Here is a 27,067-nt window from a genome sequence, read left to right on the forward strand (position 1 = left end):
CACCCTAAGCATATAGTGGGCAAGACAATGATATATTGAGTGCGTGATGCACCTACTAACTTCCTATTTCCCATAAAAGGAGTATAAACATTCAGGTTCCCGCTAATCAAGCTCCACAAGGAATTGGTGATATGCACTTAAACCGCACATGTATTGCATAGGTTTTTTACATCAGCAATTACTGAAGCTATTTTTCTTAAAAGAAAACTACCAACACACATCCAGAAACAAAGCCTAGCAGGTTATTTATCAGAAAGGTACAGTGGTTACATCTCGGTGGTGAAACTCCAGGTGATTTGTTTTATTATTGCTGTTGCTTATCAGCATTTTCTAATTTTCTATGATGTACAGGGATTATTAATATAAAAATTACTTATGTAATGTAAAAAAAAGCATAATCACACAGGAAGAATCAATTCTGTTTCATACACAACTCAGGTATATAGCTGGTCTCTGGGTGTTCAGCTCACAACTCTGCTTTTTAGGACACTTCCTGACTTTACGAACTCTGAAATCTTAGTCCCCTAAACGAGAGGGCAGGGGCCACAATATAACCTTAGCAGGCTTCTAGTAGGATCAAAATAAACACGTTCCAGTACATTCCATGAAACTAGTGTTCTCTGGACAAGCTATGCAAAAAAAAAAAAAAAAGGTGAGAAGGGGGTCTGTGAAAGACAGATTTCCTCCCTGCAGGCATATACAGAGCCTCGGTTATACTGACATTCATTACAAATCTGCAATAGGAGGATAAGTATATTCAGCTATCCCCAGATTTAGTTAGCCATGGAACACTTTTTTCTAGAAAACATCTCAGGATCAGTGCTCCAGGAATATATTTAGGGAAATGCTAGTCTATCCTTTCAGCGTGTAGTTCTTTGACCTACCACCACAAAGCAGACCAAACGTGCCCTGTCCCTTATAACGAGGGCAGGCAGCAGGCCCTAGGCAGGGTCCTGTGCTGAACAAGGCTCACTGACTCACAGCACTTCTGTCATCAAGCGAACTAGGCCACAGATGAAGTGGCTTAGAGCCTAGAAAACAAATGAAGAATGGTCCAATAAATATTCACAACTGAACATCAGGTGACATTTTAATTTGTTCTGTTTACAGATATCCCTAAGTCATACTATTTTTTTCGTCAGTTTCATTTGGGTTGGACGCAAATACATTTAGAGGCATGGTGAGAAGAAAAACATCATATATTTTACTAGCTACTATAATACTTGCAGTATCTCTCTCCAACTCATCACCCCCAAAAGTACTTATTGCCAGATGCTACTGCAAAAACCCAATGCATTTATAGGAAATGATGCCTAACTGTATAAATTTTTTTTTTTTAAATCCCATTCAAGCTCAGTTGGAAATGTGTAACAGAAAAATATGGACTGAGGGTACGAGTGAGACCAACACAGCAACTAAAAGTTAATGAGTACCTAGTTTCTCTACAAGTGGAAAAAGGCACTAATGACCCCACTCTTCCTAGGGGACTAAATGAGACCTCTCTTTTATACCCTGCTCAAAATGTCAGGTGGGTAATTAATGTTTAAAAGCTGCTTGTTATTTTAGTTGTCACCTTGCAGAGGTAAGTATTGCACTGTATAGCCACATTTCCCAAAGTATGTCCCTTCCTAAGAACACTGGTCCTACAAAGTGCTCTGTCGTGCAGGGCAGCCTGCGGGGTCTCTGGTCCCGCTCCCCACATAAGAACGCAGGATATGGTGAGGCCAAAAAGGAACACCTACGGAGCCATAGGTAGGGGAGTCATACCACTATAGTCTCACTGGTGGCACTATAGTCTCATTGGAGGCTGGAGTCACACGACCTGCGACCTGCCGTCCGCTTCTCTGCCTGCCAACCCACCGACTAACCAACCAACGCAGCCGTGGCAGTTATATCAGGGGCTACTTGGTTACAGCTGACAGCCAAATAGCCACAGCTGACGGCCATCTACTACCCGAGCCAGCACCTTTCCACATGAGGCCGAAAGCCTGGAAAGTGCTCTCTGGGACTCTGTCCCCACGTGCTCCTTGCAAAAGGAGTATTGGGATCAAAAAGATTTAGAAAATACGGCAGACTATTATCCACTTCCTAGAGATTAACAATGTACAAAATAACATGGAAAGTTCTAGAAGTCCTTCAAAAAGAAATGCTTAACTTTGTTAAACCCAGAGTTTCCCAAGTCAAAATGACCTTAGAATCTCTGTTTTTTGTTTTTAGGTTAACATATTTCACAGAACGTATTTTGAGAAATGCTCCTCTATGGCTTTGAAAAATTCCTTGCAGAAACAAAAAGCACAGAAAATTAAATAATTCCTAAGATCATGTATTAGTCGACAACAAAGAAGATGGGTAATAAAATCAAAGACGCACATTCTAATTCCACCCCAACATTCTTGCCATAAACTGAGCCTGCCCAATAAGAGGCAGCAATAAATTTTCCATGATTTCCTTCTTTATGGTGTAAAGTGTTAGGCATGCTGATTACATACAGAACTGAACATGGCCCAGACGGGGGCCCACATTTCATTTCATGTACAAAGGCCAGATGTTTATACTCTTTTCCTCTTCCGTAACAATCAAATCATTAAACAACCAGTGTTGCTTATCGCATGACTACAAGGTTTTTCAAATAGACTTGACAGCCCTTTGTTCCTAATAAAAAAAAAGGGGGATGAGAAAACAGAGCTTCTAATTATTTTCAGCAAGAATTACACAGACCAAGAAATCATAAGAGAAAAGCTTTGACTATATATGCCAAATAATTTTAAAGTATTCAGCAAGGACAAGGAAAGACAGAAATCAATGAGATTACTGGAATGATGTAAACATTTCACCCATTTGCATAATACATAATTTTTTATTCTCATTTCCAAGGAATTTCATGTGATATTTTGAAACAGAAGATGGAGAAAACAAAACTCTCCAATTGCGGTACTTGGCAAATGCAGTTACCGTCCGTACCCTGCAAGGACGTAAACCAGCATTCACACCTCAATAGCAATTCTCGCAAATCGATACTGCAGAGAGGCAGGAGGCCTCAGTAACACTAGGCCCCTCTCCCCGGCTGGCTGGTTGGACAGCATATCCAGCAAGCCTGTCAAACTAACAAACCCCAGGGCTTCTCCACAGCCGACAGCCATAGAAAAATCTCCCTGTGTGACAAAGCCAAGGAGAACTCTGGAGCAGTGAGAAGTCACATCGGGGAGAGGGCCCGACCACAAGCCCAGGGTGGGAGCTTGGTGCTCAGCCATCAGGGGCCCTGCTTCCAGGCCCTCAGACACAGTATGCCCTCGGTTCTGCCTCTTCTCTAGTTTTTTCTTCTCTTTCTGTTTCCGGATCTTGCTCTTGAATGGGTCGCTGTGCTTGGATTCCTGGGGCCCACAGTAGAGCCGATCCTGACTGAGCTGGAGGAGGTCCTCCTTGGCTGGGACGCAGATCATGGCGTGCGGCTCGGGGCTGCCCTTCCTGAGCAGGGACAGGCTGACCCACACCAGGGCCCTGGGGAAGCGGTCCAAGAGGGACAGGCAAGCCGCTCTGGTCAGTTCCTGCTGCCCTCTCCGGGGAACTTGCCGGGCTGCCCGACTGTCCCCGGAACTGGGCCCACACCAGGCTGACAGCTGCTTCAGAGATGCTCTACTCCTAGATGAAGTTGGAGAAACACGTTTGAGGATATTTTGTTCAAGGAGAAAATATGCACTTAGAAGACTGGGCATGCTAGAGGTAATCTGATTTTTTTATACTCCGTGTGGGAAAGGATCAAAACTCGAATTTAAAAAAAAATTTAAAATACACATTAATGTATTTTTGTAATCATATTTTTCTTTTTATGCATCTACTATTCTGAGACAGAAGGACTAAAGGTTTAAGAAGTTGAAGGCGGAGAAAAACAAGACCGTGGGATAGCATCTGAGGCTCTAATCACAGTGAGAAGAGCTGATACTTTCATGAGAAAAGAAACGCTCAGGGAGTTATATGAAAAATAAAAAGGAAGGATATGAACTTATGAGGTTACTATACAGAAAAAATAAGTATAAGGAAAGAGGGATGAGCACTTATTAAAAATCAGAGCACTGAATAAAAGGTAACTGATGAGCAAAATCTAACAGCCTGCGGCAGTATTGGGAGTAGAACACATTTTATATGGGAGCCTCTGTGATATGACAATATTACAATGAATCAGTGCCTAATCGGCCACAAGTTCAGATCATTCAAAAGGAACAGGAAGAAATCTAATGATTTAATGAAATCAGTGATTTAAAGCAAAGAATGCTTGCTTGTTCAGAGTCTGCAAATGTTTTTGACCTAAGAATACACTTGTGAGCTGCTTTGTGAGCAAATGAAACAGGTCATAAAAAAATTTTTTTTAATTAAAAAAAGACTTGGTTTAGGTCCTTATTAGATGACAATATTTCAAATCATTTCATTAGTTAGTATCATGCCCCAAATGAAAAGTGACGTAACTGTTTCCCTGTGCCTCTAGGAAAGCCCATAAATTTACTTTGCATAAAAGAACAGTGATAACTTTCACATATATCCTATGGCCGGGTCAGCAGTAGAACAGACCACCCAAAACATATGGGGACGTCATGAGCACCTTACCTAAGAACGCAGAGGCGCCTACAGGCGGCATCCTGGCCCGTTGCCCACTCAGTGCCCATCTGGGCCGGACACTCTGTGTCCATTCGACCTCTAGGTTCACTGCAGGCGTGCAGCGATGTGCCCACTGCATCAGACACTTGACGAGTTTTTTCCGGCGTGGGAGCACAAGGCACCTCGTCTCCTCTCCAGTCGCTCTCCTCACCACTTGGAGAGGAAGCTACAGATGATTCCTCTTGGGCCTGAGCTCTTGATTCCCAGTCTTGAGTCAACTGCTCCCAGGGGCAGCAGAAAGGTGCCAGAGTGCCAAGTTTAACGTAGTTGGGCCGCTTTGCAGGAGGGCGTCTAATGAAAACCAAAGAGGAAATTTTGAACAATTTAGCACTGGACAATTAAAATAATCATGGCCACTGTACTATATCTCTATTTTAAAAACATACAAAAAAAGTTTTCTAAGAAATATGATAAAGAATAATAACCAGCTGTACAGGCCGAGGTTTTTGTTTTCTTCAGTTTTTATTTTAAGAGATAATGCATCTACAATGTAGCCCCATGTGGCTATTGTACAACTCCTGGGAGTGCCATCCCTGAAAGACTACAAGTAAGTGGTGTCCCTGCAGTGTGCAATTATGTCCCTGCACATTTACAGAGTTCTCAGTTCTAAAGGTACAAAAGGTGTGAGGGTGAAGTTTTTCTCTCATGACACAGCTGCCCTCCAGAGAGAGAGATCAGTATCTCATATGTCCTTCCAGAGACTTTTTATGTACATATAAGCAGACATGTACATATTTGTTTCATTTTTTTACCCATTTTTACACAATGGTAACATACTAGATACTTTATTTTTTGCCAGACTTTACTTTTTTCACTTAACAAAACATCCTGGAGCTCACTTAATATTAATACAGCAAGAGATCTCCATTCTTTTGTAAAAGGCTGCATATCTTATCCCACCATACGATTATACCCTCGTTTACTTAGATGGTCCTCTATTGCAGGACACTGGTTATTTTCAGGTTTTTGCCTCTACGAACAATGCTGCAATGAATAACCTTGAACAGGTGGCACAAGTATATCCACAGGATAAATTCCTGAGAGTGGAACTGCTAATGCAGAGTATTATTAGCGTTTACAATTTTGACAGATATTTCCAAATTGCCCTCCACAAGGGTGATACCAACTGACCTTTCCAGCAGTGTAAGAAGGAGAACCTGTGAGAAATACCATAAACTAGTGAGAATCAGGGTCTGCTCTGGCACGTACTGACCCCAGCAGGTGGGGAGCAGCCTGGCTGCTGGCCACTCTGGGCTAGAGGACTTTTAGGGAGTCCCAGGCTGTCCTCAGACTGAAGGTCTCCTCTGGCACAGACCCAGACAGCCCTTCCATTTATTTCTCACTATATGCTGTGATATCCTAAGAAGTGGAGCAGCCAAAAAACACTTCCAGGGCACTTGCCTTATCCTGAGACCTTCAACACACTTAAAATATCCAACTTCACTAGTAAGCAAACAAACAGAAAATTACAACAATAACAAGCCATTTTTTTTCACCAACCAATTCTGTCAATATTAGAAGACTGGTAATATCATATGTTAGTGAGAATGAGGGAAAATAGGCACCCTCATAACTACAGGTGAAATCCCAAATGAGTACAAACAGCAATCTGTCGATAGAATATCAACCCTTAAGGTGCACTCTAAACCAGAAATCTTACTTATGGGATTTAGCCTACGGTCTACACTTTCTTTCCCCTATAGCTCTTCTCATGGGTCTAGGCGTGGGCAGATGTCCTCCTGATGGCCCAGACCATTTCTCTTCCAGGCCGCCAGCTCCCAGCAGCACCTACCGTTAGAAAAACCACTAGCTCTCCCTCTTTAGCCAGCTCCACCCCCGCCCCACCCCTCCACCCCCGGCTATTCACCTGCCACACTATCTTCCCCTCTATCATGACTCCTGTCATTCTCAGTGGCTTCAGCATCTACATATATCATCCCTCTGATACTCTGGCCTCCTAGAAACTTCGTGTCCTCATTTCACACCTTTTACTTCACCCTACCTCAACCACCCACTCTCCTGGTCACGCCTTCATTTGGGTCATTGCTAATACCTGCTACACCTTAAAAATCTCAATTTCAAGTATCCTTCACTCAGAGTGATGCCTCCTATTTTCCCAGCCCATTTACCTCTCCCCGCAACAATTCCTCAACCATTGAAGCTCCTATTTATTTCCTCACTGCTCACCAGCGTCCTCACATCTCTATCCTTATCAGCATAGATTCCATGGCTCAGGAGAGTTCCCTCCCTCACATACACCCTCTACTCCCTCCACTTGGCAAAGCCCATCCTCGTGACTTTCAACCCTCCACCTACCCCATGCCAGCACCTGATTGGCAGAACACAGCTGGGAAGGACACCCAACAGTCGTCAGTGGTCTGACGGCAAACAACACTCAAGTGGACTTGCTTACATTTCTCCAGTCAATTCTATCTTCTACTCTCCCAGAAAACTGTTTACATTGATACCCCTCTCCTCAAATCTCCAACAGCCTCTCTCCTCTTCTTATCCCTAGCTTACAACCTTGATTTCTTCAGTGAGAAAACAATCACAATCAGGAGAGTGCTACCGAACCTCTCTACCACTTAATCTGTGTTCCCATTTCAGTGAGACTCCCAGCTACGAAAATGAGAGAACTGAGCCTGATCCTATGGAATGCCATACTTTGAAATGCATCAAATACAAGATGGGTTGTTGGATTGATTGAGGGATGAACAGCAAAATGGTGCCCTGGATGCCACCTCCTCTAGAGTGGGGACACTCTAGGACTCTGCTCTTGCAGTTTTAGCCCCTCCCTCCTCTTTCCTGGTTCCCTTCCACCAGCCTGGAAACATGTGCTTCCATCCAGAATACAAGCTCATTTCACAGCAAAGAAAACCATCAACAAAACAAAAAGGCAACCCACTGAATGGGAAAAGATCTTATAAGGGTCAAATGTCCAAAATATATAAAAAAATTCATACAACTCAACACCAAAAAGCAATCTAATTAAAACATGGGCAGAGGACCTGAATAGATATTTCTCCAAAGAGGACATACAGATGGCCAACACACATATGAAAAGATGCTCAACATCACTAATCAGGGAAACGCAAATCAAAACTACAATGAAATACCACCTCACTCCTGTCAGAATGGCTATTATCAAAAAGACAAATAAGTATTGGCGAGGATGTGCTCTGTTGATGGGTTGCAAATCGGTGCAGCCACTATGGAAAACAGTATGGAAGTTCTTCAAAAAATTAAAACTAGAACTACCTTATGATCCAGCAATTCCACTTCTGGGCATTTATCTGAAAAAATACAAAATGCTAATTCAAAAAGACAAATGCACCCTAATATTCACTGCAGCATTATTTATAATAGCCACAGTACGGAAGCAACCAAGGTGTCCATCGATAAACAAATGAATAAAGAAGATGTGATATATATAGAGATATAGATATAGATATATATTTACTACTCAGCCATAAAAAAAGAATGAAATCTTGCCATTTGTGACAACATGGATGGACCTGGAGGGTATTATGTTAACTGAAAAAAGGCAGACAGAGAAAGACAAACAGCATATGATTTCATTTATATGTGGAATCTAAAAAACAAAACAAATGAACAAACAAAACAAAACCGAAACAGACTCATAGATATAGAGAACAAACTGATGGCTGCCAGAGGGGAAGGGATCGGGGGGAAGGGGAAAAAAGGTGAAGAGGAATAAGAGGTACAAAACTTCAAGTTATAAAATAAATAAGGATGTAATGTATAGCACGGGGAATATAATCAATAATATCATAACTTTGTACAGAGACTGATGGTTATTAACTTACCATGGTGAGCACTTCGTTAGATATATAAATGTTGAATAACTATGTTGTACACCTGAAACTAATATAATATTGTATGTTAACTAGATTTTAATAAAAAATATAGCTCAACAAGGGCAGAAACAGACTTTGCCTGCCTTCCTCTACTATAGTCTCAGTGCTTAGAAAGGTGTTTGGCACATAATAGGCTCTAACGAGATGTGCTGAATGAATAAATAAATCAAATATATAGCGATGCATATAGAAAACTGTTCACAGAAACACAAAGGGAAAAATCAGAAATTATGTAAAGATCAACTGATAAATTATAGTACATCCATACTGGAGTCCTATGCATCCATTCAGTTATTTTGTGAGCAAGAGTTGGCTGCGACTCACAGGCCAAACCTGGCCCACTGTCTGCTTTTGTAGGATCCATGAGCTGACGATGGGTTTTACATTTTTAAATGGTTGAAAACAAACAAAAGAATAGTTTTTTATGGCACATGACAATTTTGTGAAATTCAAATTTGAGAGTCCATAAATAGAGTGAGACTGGAACACAGCCATGCTCATCCATTTATGTAAGCTCTGTGGCTGCTTTTGTACCACCATGAAAGAGAGATGTAGTTGCCATGGAAACCAAAGGGCTCACAAAGCCAAAATATTTATCATCTGGCCCTTTATAGAAAAAGTTTACAAACACTTGGTGTAGAGTTATATTTATCGATATGGGAAAATTAGCCATAATATATTATTAAATGAAAAAAGCAGGTTTCAAAATAGTGTACATATTTTTTAAATTTGTATCTGTAAGAAATTTGTATGCGTAAAAATGTCTAAAGGGTAAAAAGTAAGCATTATTTGTCTTGGTGTAGAATTAACCCCTGGTCGTTTGCAGAATGTGAAAGAATTTATAAGACTCTGCAGGAGTAGCCAGAGAAAAGATTTATTGAAAGTTAAAGAGAGAGACAGCTCTGTTTGGAACTGGCAGAAGTTTTGCCAGGGCAGTTTGAGAAGGATTGTTGCAGAGACAGAGGGGTAAGAGAGAGACACTGGCAAATGGAGTTGTGCCAGGGCAGAGTCTGATGGGGACAGCTGCACCAATGAGGAGTGCTGGGGTTTTATACATACATACATATATACATACACACACACACACACACACACACACACACACACACACACACATATTTATTTATTTATTTATTTATTTATTTAAATTGGGGAAGAGTAACAGGACTTTATTGGGGAACAGTGTGTACTTCCAGGACTTTTTCTAAGTCAAGTTGTTGTTCTTTCAATCTTAGTTGTGGAGTGTGCAACTAAGTTCCAGGTCCAGTTGCCATTGTTAGTTGCAGAGGGCGCAGCCCACCATCCCTTGCGGGAGTCGAACAAGCAACCTTGTGGTTGAGAGGATGCGCTCCAACCAACTGAGCCATCCGGGAGCTCAGCAGCAGCTCAGCTCAAGGTGCTGTGTTCAATCTTAGTTGCAGGGGGTGCTGCCCACCATCCCTTGCGGGAGTTGAGGAATCAAACCGGCAACCTTGTGGTTGAGACCCCAGTGGCCCATGTGGGAATCGAACCTGCAGCCTTCAGCGTTAGGAGCACAGAGCTCCAACTGCCTGAGCCACTGGGCTGGCCCCCTATGGTTTTATATTTGTCCATGCAGGATGCTGTAGGGTGCTTGTCAGCTTGCAGGACAGCTGCTGCTATAATTGTCTCCTTCTGGGAACTGTCCTGTTCCCAACTATGATGGATGTCAGCTTGCAGGGGGTTGCTGGTGTGATTGGGAACTGTTCTGTTCCCATCTGTGATGGGTGTTTGTAACTGTGCAGGGGGTTGCCGTTGCAATTGGGAACTGTTCTGTTCTCACCTATGATGGATGTGAGGTGACTGTCAGCTTGCAGGTGCAGTGCTAACCAGCGGAGTTAGAGCCAAGTGGTTAATGTTTAAGTTTGTTTCTGTTAGCTCACAAGCTAGCTCCTGTTAACTCTTTGCCTGTCCCATCCTGCCAGCCCACAAGCTCACTCCTGTTAACTCTTTACTTGTCTCATTATTGTCAATTATATTTAACAAACACATAGGAGACCCTCAGCTACATATTATAGGATGCACAAGGCATAAAATACATGATCGCTGCCCTCAAAGAGCTTCTAAGCTACTAATCCAGGAATATACCCTGTTCATTCACTTACTCATTCATTCATTCACCCATCATTCAACAGTTTGAAAGCCAGGAACTGCCTGTCTCTGTGGTTGCAGCAGTGAACAGCAAAGAACAACAGTGGAGCTCACAGTCAAGGAACTCCAACATTCAGTTATTCACTCATTCATCAGTCAACAAATAACAGTGCTTAGGCCCACTGTGCACCAGGCACTGGCTAGATACTGCAGATGCCACAACAAGCAAGAGTGTTTCGTGCTTCCAGGAGCCTACAGTTTAGTAGGAAATACAGGTTTCCCAATGTTAGCATGTACTTCACAGTACAAGGGAAACAAAGCTCCTCATTGGCCACTCCCCCAGTGGATAATAAAAAGAGAAAGAAACAGAGTCCAGATAGATAGATACCAAAATGTAAAGACAGTACTTCTGTCTCTGGTTAGAATGAATACACCAGTTTTTAAATGCATTTATACAGTTATTTTAATACATTTCCATAGTTTCATTAAGATTTCATCAATATGTATTATCTCTATAACCAGTTATAAAAAACGCTATTTTGAGGGGGCAGAGTTGGCAGTGAGAATCTACTAACAAGTATCTGAAACTCATGTCCGCAATTTAGGTGCACACCATTAGCAGTGTAATCAAATGACCAAGGGAAGGATTTGTAACCTGATGGGCCTATATAAAAGCCAGATCTAAGACAATCTGCTGACTTAATTATGTCTTGGTAATGCTGAACTCAAGGAAAAGTCTATGGAAACATTAAATAATAAGAGTTACCAAAGCCATTCCAAACCATATTGACCAGTGTGAATAAGCACTTCTCTTCCTCTTAAGACCTTATCAAACTACAGAAGCCAGTTACTTACCGTTTGTACTTTTCAAGAAGATTCTTGGCTTGCTCTTCAGCAAACAGAATCCCAGCAGGGCAGTCTGGAAAATCACCTGGGATGTACGGAGACCTTTTATACTGAGAATGCATTATAGCCTCTTTCAATCCTCCAACTCTTGCACCTCGATAGATCTAAAGGAAATGTCAAAAAGATCTTGTCAACAACCAGCTTAAAGTGAAATTGCTTAATCGTTTATATGGGGACAATGGGAAACAACCTAAATGCCCATTGAAAAGAGCATGGATAAATATACTGTGGAGAAATCCTACAATGGGTTACTATACAATAGTAAAAATAAATGAAATACAGCTTCAGTAATCAACATGGAAAAATCTCAATGTTGAGTGAATATAGCAAGCTGCAAAAGCATATATACAGTGAAGTATATACAAACTTTAAAAACATGTCAAATATAGTTATTTTATTTTGGGATATAAGCATGCTTTATAAAGCTATAAAAACATGCATGGTCATGACAAATACCAAAAACAGGAACAGTGATTCTTTTAGAAGGAGGGAAGGAAATGGAATTAGAGATGGAATCTGTAATGTTTTATCTCCTAAACTGGATAGTGGGTAAACAATAGTACACAGACATTCATTACATCAACATCTATACTTTTTGTACGCTTGAAACATTTCACAATTTTAAAATAAGAATTATTAAAAAATAGTCCCACTCCTAAACGATTAGCTGAATAACCCTTGCACTAGGCATAACCGCTAAAATTAATTACCTGCATGAATCTAACAGTCTTACATGTCTTTTATACTCTCTAGCTTAAAGAAATATTTAAACTAACCAAAAAAAACCACCCAAAAACCCTACATATTTGATTTTAATAAAATACTTAGTTGCAGTTAATAAATAAGAATATGTCAGCACTTAGAAAACAAAAAATGTATTCTATACATCTATAAAAATTAGAAAATTATAAAGATTGTTTTTCTTTCAACTGTAACAAATTTCTTCAAGGAAAAAAAAAAACCCTCAACATTTTGTTGCCACTATTCAAAAATCAGGCCACTTTTAATACCTCAAAAATTCACAATATGTCAGCACAACTCATTACTAAAAGCCTGGCTCCAGGGACTTTATGAAGTATCTTGTATCAGGACTATAGCTCTAAGGGCACAAAAATAGCACTCAATTTCTAAATTGTGCCTGAAGCTGGAACATTTTCAGCACTTGGTATTTATTAGGAATGTATTTTAAACGCTGCAGCTCTTAGTCGGAATAAAAAAGTAACCTACCAATGGAATCCAAAAAGCCATGCCCCAGCCCTTTGGGAGCAGGACATCCCAGCCACTTCCCCAGCCTCGTCGGTCATCACCAGTCACTTTTCCCGGCTGTTGAATCAAAAGTAGAGGTATCTTGGATTCATGGGGACCTAAAACAAGCTGTGACCCGGGCACCAGCAATTCACTTCTCTTCCGGTTTAAATCCTGAAGTGGAAGAAAATAACTCAAGACAAACAACCCTAGTCTTATGGGAGATTGTACTGGGTCTCCCTATATGCAGCTTTAGAAAGTTATACGCTTTTTTAAAAAGCAAAAAAAAAAAAATGTTCTTAATAAATAAACATAAGCCACTTTAAGTACAAGGTATTTCCTCCTATGACGATTTTCCTCTGTACAGGTGCTTTGGTAGAAAATGCCAAATTATCTTAAATTTGGGCTAAATATACTAGATGATTCAAAGTTGTAAAATAATATACATTCATTCCGCTAATCTCTTATATCAGGATTAATCTTATATTTTGATACTCTGTCCCTACCTTTACTTTGATTAAGCTTTGTTGTCAAAAAGGTACAAACAATTAACAACTTCTCAAGGAGGGGCAAATGTAAAAATACTATGATTGAGAAAATATTTCTCACCAGATCTTAAGGATTTAAAATAGGAGATACTATAAATTATTTGTTAAAGTGGACTGTAGGTACTGTAGATAACAACATCCTTTCAGATTTTCTTGCCAGCAGTACAAACAGATGAACAGGTAGAAGAGAGGTCTACCGCTCGGGTAGCTGAGAAAACTACCCAAGAGACTGCCTCCACGCTACGGAGTCTACCTACCTCATGGATACTTGTCAGGCCATGACCAAGTCCTGACTCACCTTTTTCACTTCTGGTTAATTTTCACTATCATCTACATGTTGGTATTCCAAAATGTCTATCTTTTAGCGCCTACTTTTCCTCTGGGATTAAACCTCTCTCCTTGACATCCGCTCCTGAGAAGTCCCAAGGCCCCTCAAACTCAATTTATCTGAGATGAAATTTCATCTTTCCCACTGCATTCACCCTCCTCCTGTATTCCCCATCTAGCTAAATGATGCCACAATTCTCATAGTTCAGTCCCTCATTCATTCATCCATTCAAGTATTTATTGTTCATTCATTCAAATATCTACTGAGCATCCGTTATATACCAAACATTCTTCTAGACCTTGGGAATATAGCAGTGACAAGTCAGACCTGGCCCTAGCTCTCTTTAAGCTGAGCTCCTAAACCCAAGCTAGACCTTTCAGACCTAATTTACAAGTCTCCTCCTTTCTCACCACCCATCTTCCAATCAACCACTGAGTCTTGTCAATTTCACCTTCCAGGAATGTGTATTAGTCCCAGCCCCTGCACTCCAGGCACACAACCACACTTCAGGCCCCCATCATGTCCTATATCATAGATATTCCCAGGGTCTCTTTTAAGGTCATCCAACCACAAGTCCTCTCTCCAGCTTCTCCTCCCACATCCCCATCCCTAGTCTCATCCACCCTCCAGTGTTGCTGGAGTGAAATCTGGTCGTGTCATGACCCAGCTTAAAACCTTCAATGGAGCCCTACATTGTCAGTACAAATCCTTTAAAATGCCCCAAGGTCTTCTTGGTCCCTATTTCTCTTCAGTTTCATCTCCTGCCCCGACCCTTGACTCAAAGCTACTACTCTACTTGGGAGATTCCGAAACACATCATCCTATTTTGGGCCTGGGCACTTGCATATGCTGTTCTCACTTCTGGCAATCCTTTCTCCACTGAGCCCTGGCCACAAGAGTCTGGTTATTTCTAACCACCCACCTAAGCATCAGCTCAAAAACCTGCTCCTCCATCCAGGAGCTTTCCCTAATTTCTATAGTCTGTGCTTAGTACCCCTTTTTTGGGCTTCCTTTGTCCCCGTACTTCTTTGACCATATCCTAATGTACCCCATCTTCTAATACAATACCTGGTCCTGATAGGAGTGCAACCATTGTGAAATTAAAGACAGGAGAATAGTAAATAAAGACAGACAGAACACTCTAGGGGAAAAAACAATAAAAGAAAAACATGTATTTAAACAATGAGATTATCATTTCAAGAAAAAGGTCTTTGTATTAACTTTCTCTAGGGACTCTTCTTCTCTAAGAACAGGGGGAAAAAACATACTATATATCATAAGTAAGGGACCAATAAATTGTTTGAAAATGAAAGGAAGTCTATGGGATTCTATAAAGTATGAAGTAACTTTTATGGTCTCTCGAGTGATGAATTTCAACCTGTCTTCATCACTTTATCAATAATCCTTACACCATTAGTTACCTGATCCGAGATTTTATTCTCTGTGACACTCTTAGAGATAGCTTGGTTCCAAATAAAGCTATGCGTACACTCCACAGGCACGCCCTCCAGAAGCAGCTGTCTAACTTTCTCATTATCTAAGAAGGAAAAGAAATAGCCTTCAAACCACATCCTTTAGATCAATTAAGTCAAACTCTAAATGTTGTCAGTTGACCTTTTGCTACAAGAAAATATTTTATAGGTACTTACTTTTCTTCTCTAGAAGAATTTACTGGACTAGATGTTAAGTTATTCTTATAGTTGGCTTCATAATCAGTGAAATAGCAAAGGTTCCTAAACTTATTTTTTGACATTTTAGTGTAGAAGATGCAAATATCACATAAAATTGTCTTTAAATAACTGTACCTAATTTCACATTTAAGATAATCAAATTCTAGAAACCACTGCAAAGGCAAAAAATTTCTTGCTAATATGCAATGGCAGCACAGGCCACATGTTAACTACTGGCTTCAGGGTCTTTATATCATTCCTGGCCTGATGGTGGTGAGACAACAGGTACCATCCTTTTCTTCAGCCCTATTATTTAAAGTCTCTGAGAACCCTTTTTTTATTGAACTGAATATTTACTCCTTTCTATAAAACATATTTTTTCATTCCTTTAAAATGAGCATGTTTTCTGTGAAATAGTCATTCTTTAAATAAGCCACACCATGCCAAATACTCCTCTAGTGGGAAAGGAGAAGGAACTTTTCAGTTATAAACATACATTGATGGGAATCTTCCTAAATGTAGTCATTTAATCACTAGGAGAAAAATCTGCCAAATCTTATTTTATTGGACTGAAGAATTAAAAAAAAAAAAATCAGACAATTCATGAGTTTTGATTATGGTCCTAAAAGGCCAACATAGAAAGGTCAGTCAAACACACGTACTTGCATGGGTCTAATGTCTGGAAAAAAAATAAGTTGGAAGTGAGTAGGCCATAATATGACAGATTTCAGGGGAGAACAAAGTTAAAAAAAATTTAACTGATGAAAAGATCTGAGATGAAAGCTCCTTCAAAGCAGCAACTGCCTCTGGTACACTGCTCTTCCTCATGGAGACAACCACCCACAGAGTCTACAGTAATAGTGCTACGTGCTGCGAGTTCTCATAGCCTGACTAGGAGCAAACAGGCTCCATCTCAAAGAGCCTGTCTACCCAAAATATTTCCCAGTGGAGCGCTGCCATGGATTTGAGAGACAGAATTGGGATTTTATTTGGACTTGGCTGCAGACAAAAGAGATGGCTGATACTTAGGGTGTGAAGGCACAGGAAAGCACGACCTCATCTTCAAATATTCTAAAAAATAATAATAAATAGATATAACAAAGTAGATGTTATGTCCAGACAATGGAATATTATTCAAAAAGAGAAATGAGCTATCAAGCCATGAAAAGACATGGAGGAAACTTCAATGCATGTTACCAAGTGAAAGAAGCCAATGCGAAAAGCTACATAGTGTATGATCCCAACTACATGACATTCCGGGGAAAGGCAAAACTATTGAGACAGTAAAAGAATCAGGGGTTGGGGGGGGGAGAGGGATAAACAGGTGGAGCACAGCAGACTCAGGACAGTGAAACTATTCTGCATGATGTTATAATGGTAGCATGTCATGGAGAATGTCACTGTATAATGGTAGATGTATGTCAACATACATTTGTCCAAACCTATAGAACATATAACACCAAGAGTGAACCCTAATGTAAACTATGGACTTTGGGTGATAATGATGTGTCAATGTAGGTTCATGGATTGTAACACATGTACTCTCTGCTGCAAGATGTTGACAGTGAGGGAGGCTGTGCATGTGTGGGGGCAGGGGTATATGGGAACTTTCTGTACGTTCTACTCAATTTTGCTGTGAACCTAAAAACTGTTTTAAAATACAAAGTCTATTTAAAACAAAGTAAAATATGTCTGAAGGCAAAGGGGAAGACCCTTTTTAGGTCAACAGTCTTCACTGAGTGAGACAACAGAACATTACCAACTGGGTCAGCAAGCACCTCGTGTACCCAGAATGAGTACGAATGCTGAATGCAATACTAATTCCTTCCCCCAAGACTAACATAGAGTATATTCTTTCCTACCCAGACAAAAGCCTTCTGACTTACATAACTCCACAATTGTGGCTTTTAAAATGGAAGGAAATAGCTTGTTTTCTCTTTTCCTAAATACATTTGGAGATCACCAAATTTTAAATTAAAACTTCAAGTTTTACTGAGAAAAGCAAACAAAACTAATAAAAAGCTTTATGATTTGGGAATCAAATAAACCGAAGTTACAGCCTTCAAATTCACTCTATTTTAAGTTAAGTATGCAGAATAGTCAAAAGGACCCAGCTGAAGCTATCAGTTTTTTCCTCCCAAGAGCAGAGAAGTCATTGCAAAATGACAGATAACTAACTGGGCACTTCTGAAAGTCAACTGCACATCAGTGCTGTGAAAGTGTTTGCAATCCTTCTAAGGCAACTCAACTCTCCCAGTGTTTTGGGTACACACTACCAAAGAGTGTGTAAAGAGAAAGATTAAAACCAGCCCATGAGTACAATGTAAGTTCAATATTTTCTAAAGCAGATTCATCTCTGGAAGACAAAGACTAGTTAAAATAATGTATTATATCAAAGCAAATGAGCAGATGGTAAGGAGCGCAAACACTAAAGTGCAGAGTACAGCAGAATTTGTATTTTAAAACCTCACCCAGAAAACCAGTTATTTGTATAGTGAAATGCTGTGGTAATGAAATTGAAAAGATTTGTAAAAGTATATTTAATCCAAATTCAAGAACCAAATAATCAAGTAAGCTTTTTCAAAGCATCTGAGAATATGCATCATCACTTCATGTGCTTCATTGAAAGAGAAAACTGCTTCCTTCTCTGTACTGTTACTACTGAAGCAGTTGGAGTTAAGACCCCTCAGAAAATGACTTTAATTGAAAAAAAAAAAAAAAAGATTTGTATGCTAGTTTGGACTAACAGCCACAAGAAGGAAGTCACGTGGCACCGTTTCCCATTATAGAAACTGCTTAGCCCAGGTACTGCCTGTCTGCTGGGGGTAGGATGTGGGGAGTAGGGGGTGGGCAGGGGGACAAATGACAAAGACAGCAGAAATAATAGCAGCATACACTGAGTAAGATTCACACGATGTATAGCTTCTACCCCTACACATCAAGATAACCTAGTAACATGCATTGTTAAGGTGTTTTTCAGCCCACAAAGCAAAAGACCAACTGAAACCCAGGGTCCTGATTTAATGTGTGATTTTGATTTAATATATAGCCCCAGAATCCTATTCAGTTTCTACACAGCATGCCCTGTAAGCCTTAACAGTTTCCCTTACTTAGTCATTAACCCTGAGGCAGCCAGAAACAATGGTCACGCCTTGACTTAGGTTCACAAGGTATGAGTTTCTGTTAAGCTAAAGATAACCTCATGGCCTAAGTTGTGCTTCAGCTCAATAACCCTAAAGGAGAATGATCCCCTGGCCACATCCTCATGAAATAAGACTGAAGGACTTGAAGCTGACCTCAAGACCTGAAATAATGATTTACTGCCACTATCTCACTCTTGACCAATCAGCAAAACCCACCATCCCAAATACCTTACTCAGATGATACATGATTTTTGCTCAATAAAACCCCTTGTCTGTAAACTATCAGGGAGTTTGGGTTTTGCCAGCTTGTGCCCATTCTCCATTGTGTAATGCTACACAGTTAATGCCACTTTCTTTTACTGCACCCCAGTGTGAGGCCACCATTATCCTGATTCCAAAAACAAAGACATTACAAAAAAAAAAAATTATAGGTCGGTATCTTTGATGAACATAGATACAAAAATCCTCAACAAAATACTAGCAAGCTGAATTCAGCACTACATTAAAAAGATCAGACACCGTGATCAAGGAATTTATTCCTGGGATGCAAGCTTGGTATCAATTAACGTGATATACCACATAAACAAGATGAAAGATAAAAATCATATGATTGTATCAATAGATGCAGAAAAAGTGTTTGACAAAATCCAGCATCCATTTACGATAAAACTCTCAGCAAAGAGGGAACATAACTCAATGGGGAAAAGCTAATAGCATTCTCCTTAAGATCAGGAATAAGACAAAGATGCCCACTTTCATTACTTTTGGTCTACATAGTATTGGAAGTCCAGCCACAGCAATCACACAAGGAAAAGAAACAAAAGGCATCCAAATTGAAAAGTAAAAAGTAAAACTGTCATTGTTTGCAGGGTGCCAGGATATTATATATAAACAACCTGAAAGATTACACCAAAAAAACTATTAAAACTGATAAATGAATTCAATATAGTAGCAGGATACAAAATTAATATTCTGAAATTGTTTGCATTTTTATTCACCAATAATGAACTATCAGAAACAGAAAATAAGAAAACAATCACAATTGCATCAAAAAAATAATAACAATAACCAGGAATAAATTTAACCAAAGAGGTAAAAGACCTGTGCTCGGAAAACTGTAAGACACTTAAGAAATTGAAGAAGATACAAATCAATGAAAGCATGGATATTCATGGATAGGAAGAATTAACATCGTTAAAATATCCATACTACCCAAAGCAATCTATAGATTCAATGCAATCTCTATCAAAATACCAATGGCATTTTTCACAGAATTAGAATATTCTTAAAATTTATATGGAACCACAAAAGACTCCAAATAGCCACAGCTATCTTAAGAAAGAAGGAGAAAATTGGAGGCATCATGCCACCAATATCAAACTATACTACAAGGCCATAGTATAGCATGGTACTGGCATAAAAACAGACACATAGACCAATGGAACACAATAGAGAGTCCAGAAATAAGCCCACACCAATATGGTCATTTAATCTATGGCAAAGGAGGCAAGAACATACAGTGGGGAAAAGCCAGTCTGGTCAATAAACGGTGTTGGGAAAACTGGACAGATACAGGCAAAAAAATGAAACTGAACCTCCTTTTAAAACCATATACAAGAATAAAATCAAAATGGATTAAAGACTTAGATGTAAGACCCACATCCATAAAACTCCTAGAAGAAAACATAGGCAGTAAACTCTCTGACATTGCTCTCAGTGACATTAATACTTTTTCTGATTTAAATATCTCCTTGGGCAAGGGAAACAAAAGAAAAAATAAACAAATGGTACTATACAAAACTTAAAATAAAAAGCTTTTTCACAGCAAAGAAAACCATCAACAAAACAAAGACATCCTACTGAACGGGAGAAGATATTTGCCAATGATACATCTGATAAGAGGTTAATATCCAAAATTTGTGAAGAACTTATATAGCTCAATACCAAAAAAAACAATCAAATTTAAAATATGGGCAGAGGGCCTGAACAGATATTTCTCCAAAGAGGACATATTTTCAGATGCTCAACGTCACCAATCATCGGAGAAATGCAAATTTAAACCACAATGAGATATCACTTCACACCTGTCAGGATGGCTATCATCAATATATCAACACACAAGTGTTGGCGAGGATGTGGAGAAACGAGAACCCTTGTGCACTGTTGGTGAGATTGCAAATTGGTGCAGCCACTATGGAAAACAGTTTGGAACTTCCTCAAAAAATTAAAAATAGAATTACCTTATGACTCAGCAGTTCCACTTCTAGGTATTTATCTGAAAAAATCCCAAACACTAATTTGAAAAGATATATACACCCCTATGTTCACTGCAGCACTATTTACAATAGCCAAGATATGGAAGCAACACAAGTGCCCCTCAACAGGTGATTGGATAAAGAAACGATGTATGATCAAAAAATATGGTGAATGTTTAAATGTAAAAGTTTCTTACAGTAAAAGACACACTGCCATTAATCCTTCTTAAAATACTCCCCCTCTCTTCGAACACATTTACCCCATCATTCTTGCCACTTTCTGAAGCAGTTCTGGAAGTCCTCTTTCTTGAGTGTCTTTAGTTGCGCTGTTATGGCTGCCTCAAAGCCCTAAATTGATTTAAAACATTTACCTTTCATGGTCATTTTGACTTTGAGGAAGAGCCAGAAGTCACATGGTGCCAGATATAATATAATATAAATTTATATATAATATAAATAAGGTGGATGAGGACACACCGTAATATTTTTATTTGACAGAAATTGCCATACCAGTAAGCGATGTATGATACCGAGCCTTTCTGTTGTGATCAACAAATACGGTGAATGCTGCTGCCGAATGCCATCCAATTGAAAGGCAGGGATCTTCAATACGGGAAGCGGTGCTTCAAACCTTAGTAACAGTGTGTAATGAGTTTCAATTTGTTGGTGCAGTCAGTCGTGTGTGAGCTATGGTGGAGAGAAGGTGTGCTTTAAAGTGTGTCACAAATCATCCTCCATCATGACAACATTCCGTGTCACACATCGCTTCTGGTACGGCAATTTTTGTCAAATAAAAACATTACGGTGTGTCCTCATCCACCTTATTCACCGGATCCGGCACTGCGCAATTTCTGGCTCTTCCCCAAAGTCAAAATGATTCAGGACATCAAGGCAGCCATAACAGCACAACTAAAGACACTCACGAAAGAGGACTTCCAGAACTGCTTCAGAAAGTGACAAGAATGACAGGATACATGTGTTTGAAGTGAGGGGGAGTATTTTGAGGGGGATTAATGGCAATGTGTCTTCTGTAATAAATTTTTTATTTAAACATTCACTTTATTGTTTGATCACACATTGTATATACAATGGCTATTACTCGGCCATAAAAAAGAATGAAAGCGGGCTGGCCCTGTGGCTCAGGCGGTTAGAGCTCCATGCTCCTGACTCCGAAGGCTGCCAGTTCGATTCCCACATGGGCCAGTGGGCTCTCAACCACAACATTGCTGGTTCAACTCATCGAGTCCCACAAGGGTTGGTGGGTACCGCCCCCTGCAACTAAGATTGAACACGGCACCTTGAGCTGAGCTGCCGCTAAGCTCCTGGATGGCTCAGTTGGTTGGAGCGCGTCCTCTCAACCACAAGGTTGCCGGTTCGACTCCCGCAAGGAATGGTGGGCTCTGTCCCCTGCAACTAGCAACGGCAACTGGACCTGGAGCTGAGTTGCGCCCTCCACAACTAAGACTGAAAGGACAACAACTTGAAGCTGAATGGCACCCTCCACAACTAAGATGGAAAGGACAACAACTTGACTTGGAAAAAATGCCTGGAAGTACACACTGTTCCCCAATAAAGTCCTGTTCCCCTTCCCCAATAAAATCTTAAAAAAAAAAAAAAAGAATGAAAGAAAGCTTACCATTTGTGACAACATGGATGGACCTAGAGGATATTATGCTAAATGAAATAAGTCAGACTGAGAAAGACAAATACCACATGATCTCACTTATAAGTGGAATCTAAAGAAAAACAAAAACAGATTCACAGATAGATCAAACTGATGGTTGTCAGAGAGAAGGGAGGTTGGGGAACTGGGTGGAAAAGGTGAAGGAATTAAGAAATACAAATTGGGGGCGGCTGGATGGCTCAGCTGGTTAGAGCGTGAGCTCTGAATAACAGGGTTGCCGGTTCAATTCCCACATAAGCCAGTGAGCTGCGCCCTCCACAACTAGATTGAGGACAGTGAGCTGCCGCTGAGCTTCCAGAGGGCCGACCGGATGGCTCAGTTGGTTAGAGTGCCAGCTCTCAACAACAATGTTACTGGTTCAATTCCCGCATGGGATGGTGGGCTGCACCCCCTGCAACTAAAGATTGAAAACGGTGACTGGACTTGGAGCTGAGCTGCATCCTCCACAACTAGATTGAAGGACAACGACTTGGAGCTCATTGGGAAACACACTGTTCCCCAATATTCCCCAATAAAATTAAAAAAAAAGAAATACAAATTGGTAGTTACAAATTAATAATGGTGAAGTAAATAAAGTACTGCATAGGGAATATAGTTAATAATATTGCAACAACTATGTATAGTGCTCAGTGGGTACTAATCAGGGCTCACTGCATAAATTACATAAATGTCTAACCACTATGCTGTACACCTGAAACTAATATAAAATAATACCAAATGTTACCTATAACTGGAAAAAATAAATAAAAATAAAAAAGTTTACTCTTTATGTAGCTCACCTGCCAATACTACTTCAAAGAAATTACTTAAAACAGGTTTTAATGAAATTCCACAATGACTAACAATATGGCAAGCTTTTATAATAAAACTTAAATCATGTTTTTTGACGAAGACTTTAATTTTCCTTGAACTGACTCATATTAAGATACCTTAGAAAGGATTTAATACAAAACTGCCTCATTCCAAAAAAAATTTGAGAAACTAAGTAGAGTTTAACTATGGCTTTAAGGAGATTATGAGAGTCAACATTTAATGGTGTAGTTAACGCTGCAAATTTTATGGCTGCACCAGTCCATACTACTATTAAAAAGAAAAAGAAAAAGGCAACAAGTCATTAATAGAAGTCTCAGACTCCATAATTAACTAACTTATCCATATATCTTCAAATTCCTTTCATCCGATCCCCCTTTCATGTGAAGTCTGACAGGGTAATTTACTGCCCCTTTAATAAGCTATCTAACTACACATGGAGGTAAAAACAAATTCTAAAGTCGTTACTAAACACACCTGTGTTTTTTATCGCCAAAAATTCACAAGCTAATTTTAATGATTCTTCCAAATAACCATATTTAAATGACAGTAAATACAATAAGGCATAATCACAACTGAGGCAAATCCCAGATTAGACTAAAGTTTTAGCCAGCCCTATCCACCCTCCTATGCCATCTCAGCCGAAAAACGCCCTCAGGCCACTCTACTGAGTTTAAACCAAGACATCTTACCCTTCAGCACCTGGGATGGCCTTGCCAGGATTCGAACCTGGATCATCTGTATGGTCAAACAGAGGCTTCCAATGAGCACAAGACCAGCTGCAGGTGCACATCCCTCCCTCACAACCGAAATCTGAAATGCCAGGCATTTTCAGAGAATCCAGTTTGAAGACAGGTTTTACTAGACACTAAAAATAAAAACCTTAGGGAAAAAAACTAATGTAAGAATCAGGCTACACGTTTCATAGCTACAAGATACTCCCACACACGCCATCTCCCCTTTGGTCATAACCACCTTGAATGCAGCAGGTAAAGGTTGCCCTAATTTCTACAGATGAAGTCACGGCAGAGGTGTCACAAACAGAACTTCTAATGGGACTCAAAATAGTAAGGAAAACCAGGGGTGTTTCAAGACCTTTACCTTGGCATTTTTCTGGATTGGGCAAAACTTTGGACCTCTTCTGAGGCAAATTAATTCGAGGATCCCCAACTGTCAGTCCTAGAATAGTACCTGCTGGAATTTCTGCTGGTGATGTTATCCCTTTAACAATAAACAAAAATACCCAAGCTCAAAGAAAGTCATTCACAATGTATACATATTTGCTTATATTTTCAAACTTTTCTAATGAAACCTTCTTCTTGGGCTACTTATTTAAAAACATACACTCTCCTTTTTTCCCATCGACGCTTTTAGAGAATACATTAACATTCATAAAGAGTGATGTTTCTTACAAGAAATATTAAATTAACATAACAGATTATTTTACATGAACTTATATGTTTCTATCAAGATAACTATAGTAGCTTTAGGCACAAAAGCAATCATGTGCAGGCATAGATTTCAGTTTAGTACCTGGTATATGCATTTATCTATATTGTCAGAATGCCAGTTATTTAGAATACTAACACCACATTTGTTTGTTATTTCATAAACAAACTCAAATAGTGTTTAGACTATTCTCTGAATTCAGGCACCTCTCTTACTTGCTTTCTTGCTGTATTAAAACAATGAGCTACAAGTTAAAAAGCACCACTACACAAAACGCTATTTTAACCCACTTCCCACTGTTCCCTCCTTCCCCAATACAACCCAGCATCCCCTCCGTATACCTCCCAACAATGCAAATATGGCTTCCTGTCTCTGGTGAAGGGAAATGCTATCAGGATTTTTACAGGTTTCAGTCCACCAACGGTGAGGTGTGTTCTCTGTGTCTTCTCCCTAATGAAAAAACAATTCCTGTTCACTAGACAAATAATGAATCAGACCTAATAATTTTGTTATGGTTGTGATTACTGCTCCCCACACCCACTTTTCTTCTGTATGTGGGAATGAATGTTTTATGGGGGGAACCAGGGAATTTGCCACTATATTTAACACAGTAATTAACACCAGACTAACTACTCCACTTGTTAGAGGCAAGGACACAGTATTACACTTCTGTCACAATTTCACATACAAAGAAAAACGCCCATGGTTTTCAGAGACCACCTACCTAAGTTACTCCACACCTGTGGTCTCTCGAGCACAATGCCAACACGAGCACCTTGCTCCCTGCTCCTCTCCCACTACTGCCAATTTCATCACCACCAATTTTAGCAATAAATCCTCTCACCAAAGAAAAACCAAATCAATACCTTTCGAAGAAATCTTCAGCAAAAGGACATATTACAACGATAGTATTCCTAAAAATTTCAAGTAAGCCACACGAGACCTTCCCTAGTGGTCTAGTGGTTAGGATTCGGCGCTCTCAAATAAGATACACAAGTTATTTCACTTCTATTTTTTTCCAGACAGAACCAGGAATTGAGCAAGGTTTCAAAAAGTCCTGTGTGCATGCCAAGGCAGAGAGCCTACAGCCATGATTCCCACTGAGGTTCTGAAGTAGGATGTGCTCCTAGCTTCTAAAGCAACCTGAAACATATGTGCCATTTATCTCACAAATACTCAGGTAGCATAGCTTAGTGGTCTAAAGTACAGGCTTTGGAACCAAGCTGCCCTGCTCTGCCACTTATTTAGCCGGAGCAGAGCACCTAGTCTTGCCAGGCACTGTGCTAAGCACTGCGGAAAGAGTACAGGGCAGAACCGACCCTGTCCTTGCCATCACAAAGCTCAGTCTAACGTGAGACACAAACGTTACATAAACACACAAACAGATCTAATATAAATTGAGGAAACATGCAAGATGCAGTGAAAACAGTAGAGGGATACAATTTAACATCAGGGATCAGGAAAGGATTCTATAGGGAAATGATACACAGATGTTGAAACCTGAAGAGTAAGGAAGATTTTGGCCAAGCAAAGAGTTGTGGAGGCAGAATGTTCATGCAGGTGGAAAAAACGTAGCTGTGAAGGCTCTAAGGGAGACAAGCTCTGACACCTTCTAGAACAAAGGGAGGCCAGTGTGGCTGAAGTGCAGAAGGTAAGGAGAGACAAGGCAGAAAGACACAAGATTACAGTCGCATTAGGGCTTTGAATTTTACACATACCGTGTTTCCCTGAAAATAAGACTTAGCTGGACCATCAGCTCTAATGCGTTTTTTGGAACAAAAATTAATATAAGACCCGGTCTTCTTTTACTATAATGTAAGACCGGGTCTTATATAATATAGTATAATATAATATAATACCAGGTATTGTATTAATTTTTGCTCTGAAAGATACATTAGAGCTGATGGTCCGGCTAGGTAAGAATTTCAGGGAAACAGGGTATCTCCAATAGAATGAGAAGCTATTCAAAAGCTCTTAATCAATCATAAAGTAACACAATGGGAATAAATTGTTAAAAGATCACTCTGTCTCCTGCATAAAGAATGGAGTGAAAAGAGGGAAACAAAGGAAAGTTAAGACACTGCTTTGGTATTCAGGCAAGAGACGACAGTAGTTGAGGCTAATGTGGAAGCAATGAAGAGAGAAGCAGCCTTTGTTTTTTTAAAGTATTTTTCTTCTTAAAGCTCAAAAGCTGTTCAGATCTATCATCACATTTGATCATGTCAAATCTGTGAGAGGCACAGGCGCTGAAAGGTCCACTGCACTAAAGCAGCCAAACAAGCTGAATGTGAACCCAGTGTCTGATCTTAATCTAGTCTCTGCTCTCTAGACCTGCACTGTCAGCATGGCCGCCACTAGACACAGGGATCTATTCAAATTTAATTTTTAGTTA

The 27,067-nt window shown here is 39.9% G+C and overlaps 1 protein-coding gene across 1 annotated transcript in view; it reads right to left on the reverse strand.

Annotated features, from left to right (window-relative positions):
• Positions 1–1,072: 1,072 nt before the first annotated feature.
• Positions 1,073–27,067, reverse strand: part of POP1 (POP1 homolog, ribonuclease P/MRP subunit) — a 32,937-nt gene continuing 6,942 nt past the window's right edge. Inside the window, exons 8-14 of the mRNA XM_074316321.1 lie at positions 25,017–25,125; positions 24,328–24,447; positions 15,086–15,201; positions 12,771–12,962; positions 11,493–11,647; positions 4,600–4,941; positions 1,073–3,639 (exon numbers count right to left, since the gene is read on the reverse strand). Coding sequence (XP_074172422.1) covers positions 2,985–3,639; positions 4,600–4,941; positions 11,493–11,647; positions 12,771–12,962; positions 15,086–15,201; positions 24,328–24,447; positions 25,017–25,125 — 1,689 coding nt within the window. The 3' untranslated portion in view covers positions 1,073–2,984. The remainder of the gene's footprint in view (positions 3,640–4,599; positions 4,942–11,492; positions 11,648–12,770; positions 12,963–15,085; positions 15,202–24,327; positions 24,448–25,016; positions 25,126–27,067) is intronic.

Source organism: Rhinolophus sinicus, linkage group LG12 (assembly GCF_036562045.2).
Source record: "Rhinolophus sinicus isolate RSC01 linkage group LG12, ASM3656204v1, whole genome shotgun sequence".
In the NCBI taxonomy this organism is placed as follows: domain Eukaryota; kingdom Metazoa; phylum Chordata; class Mammalia; order Chiroptera; family Rhinolophidae; genus Rhinolophus; species Rhinolophus sinicus.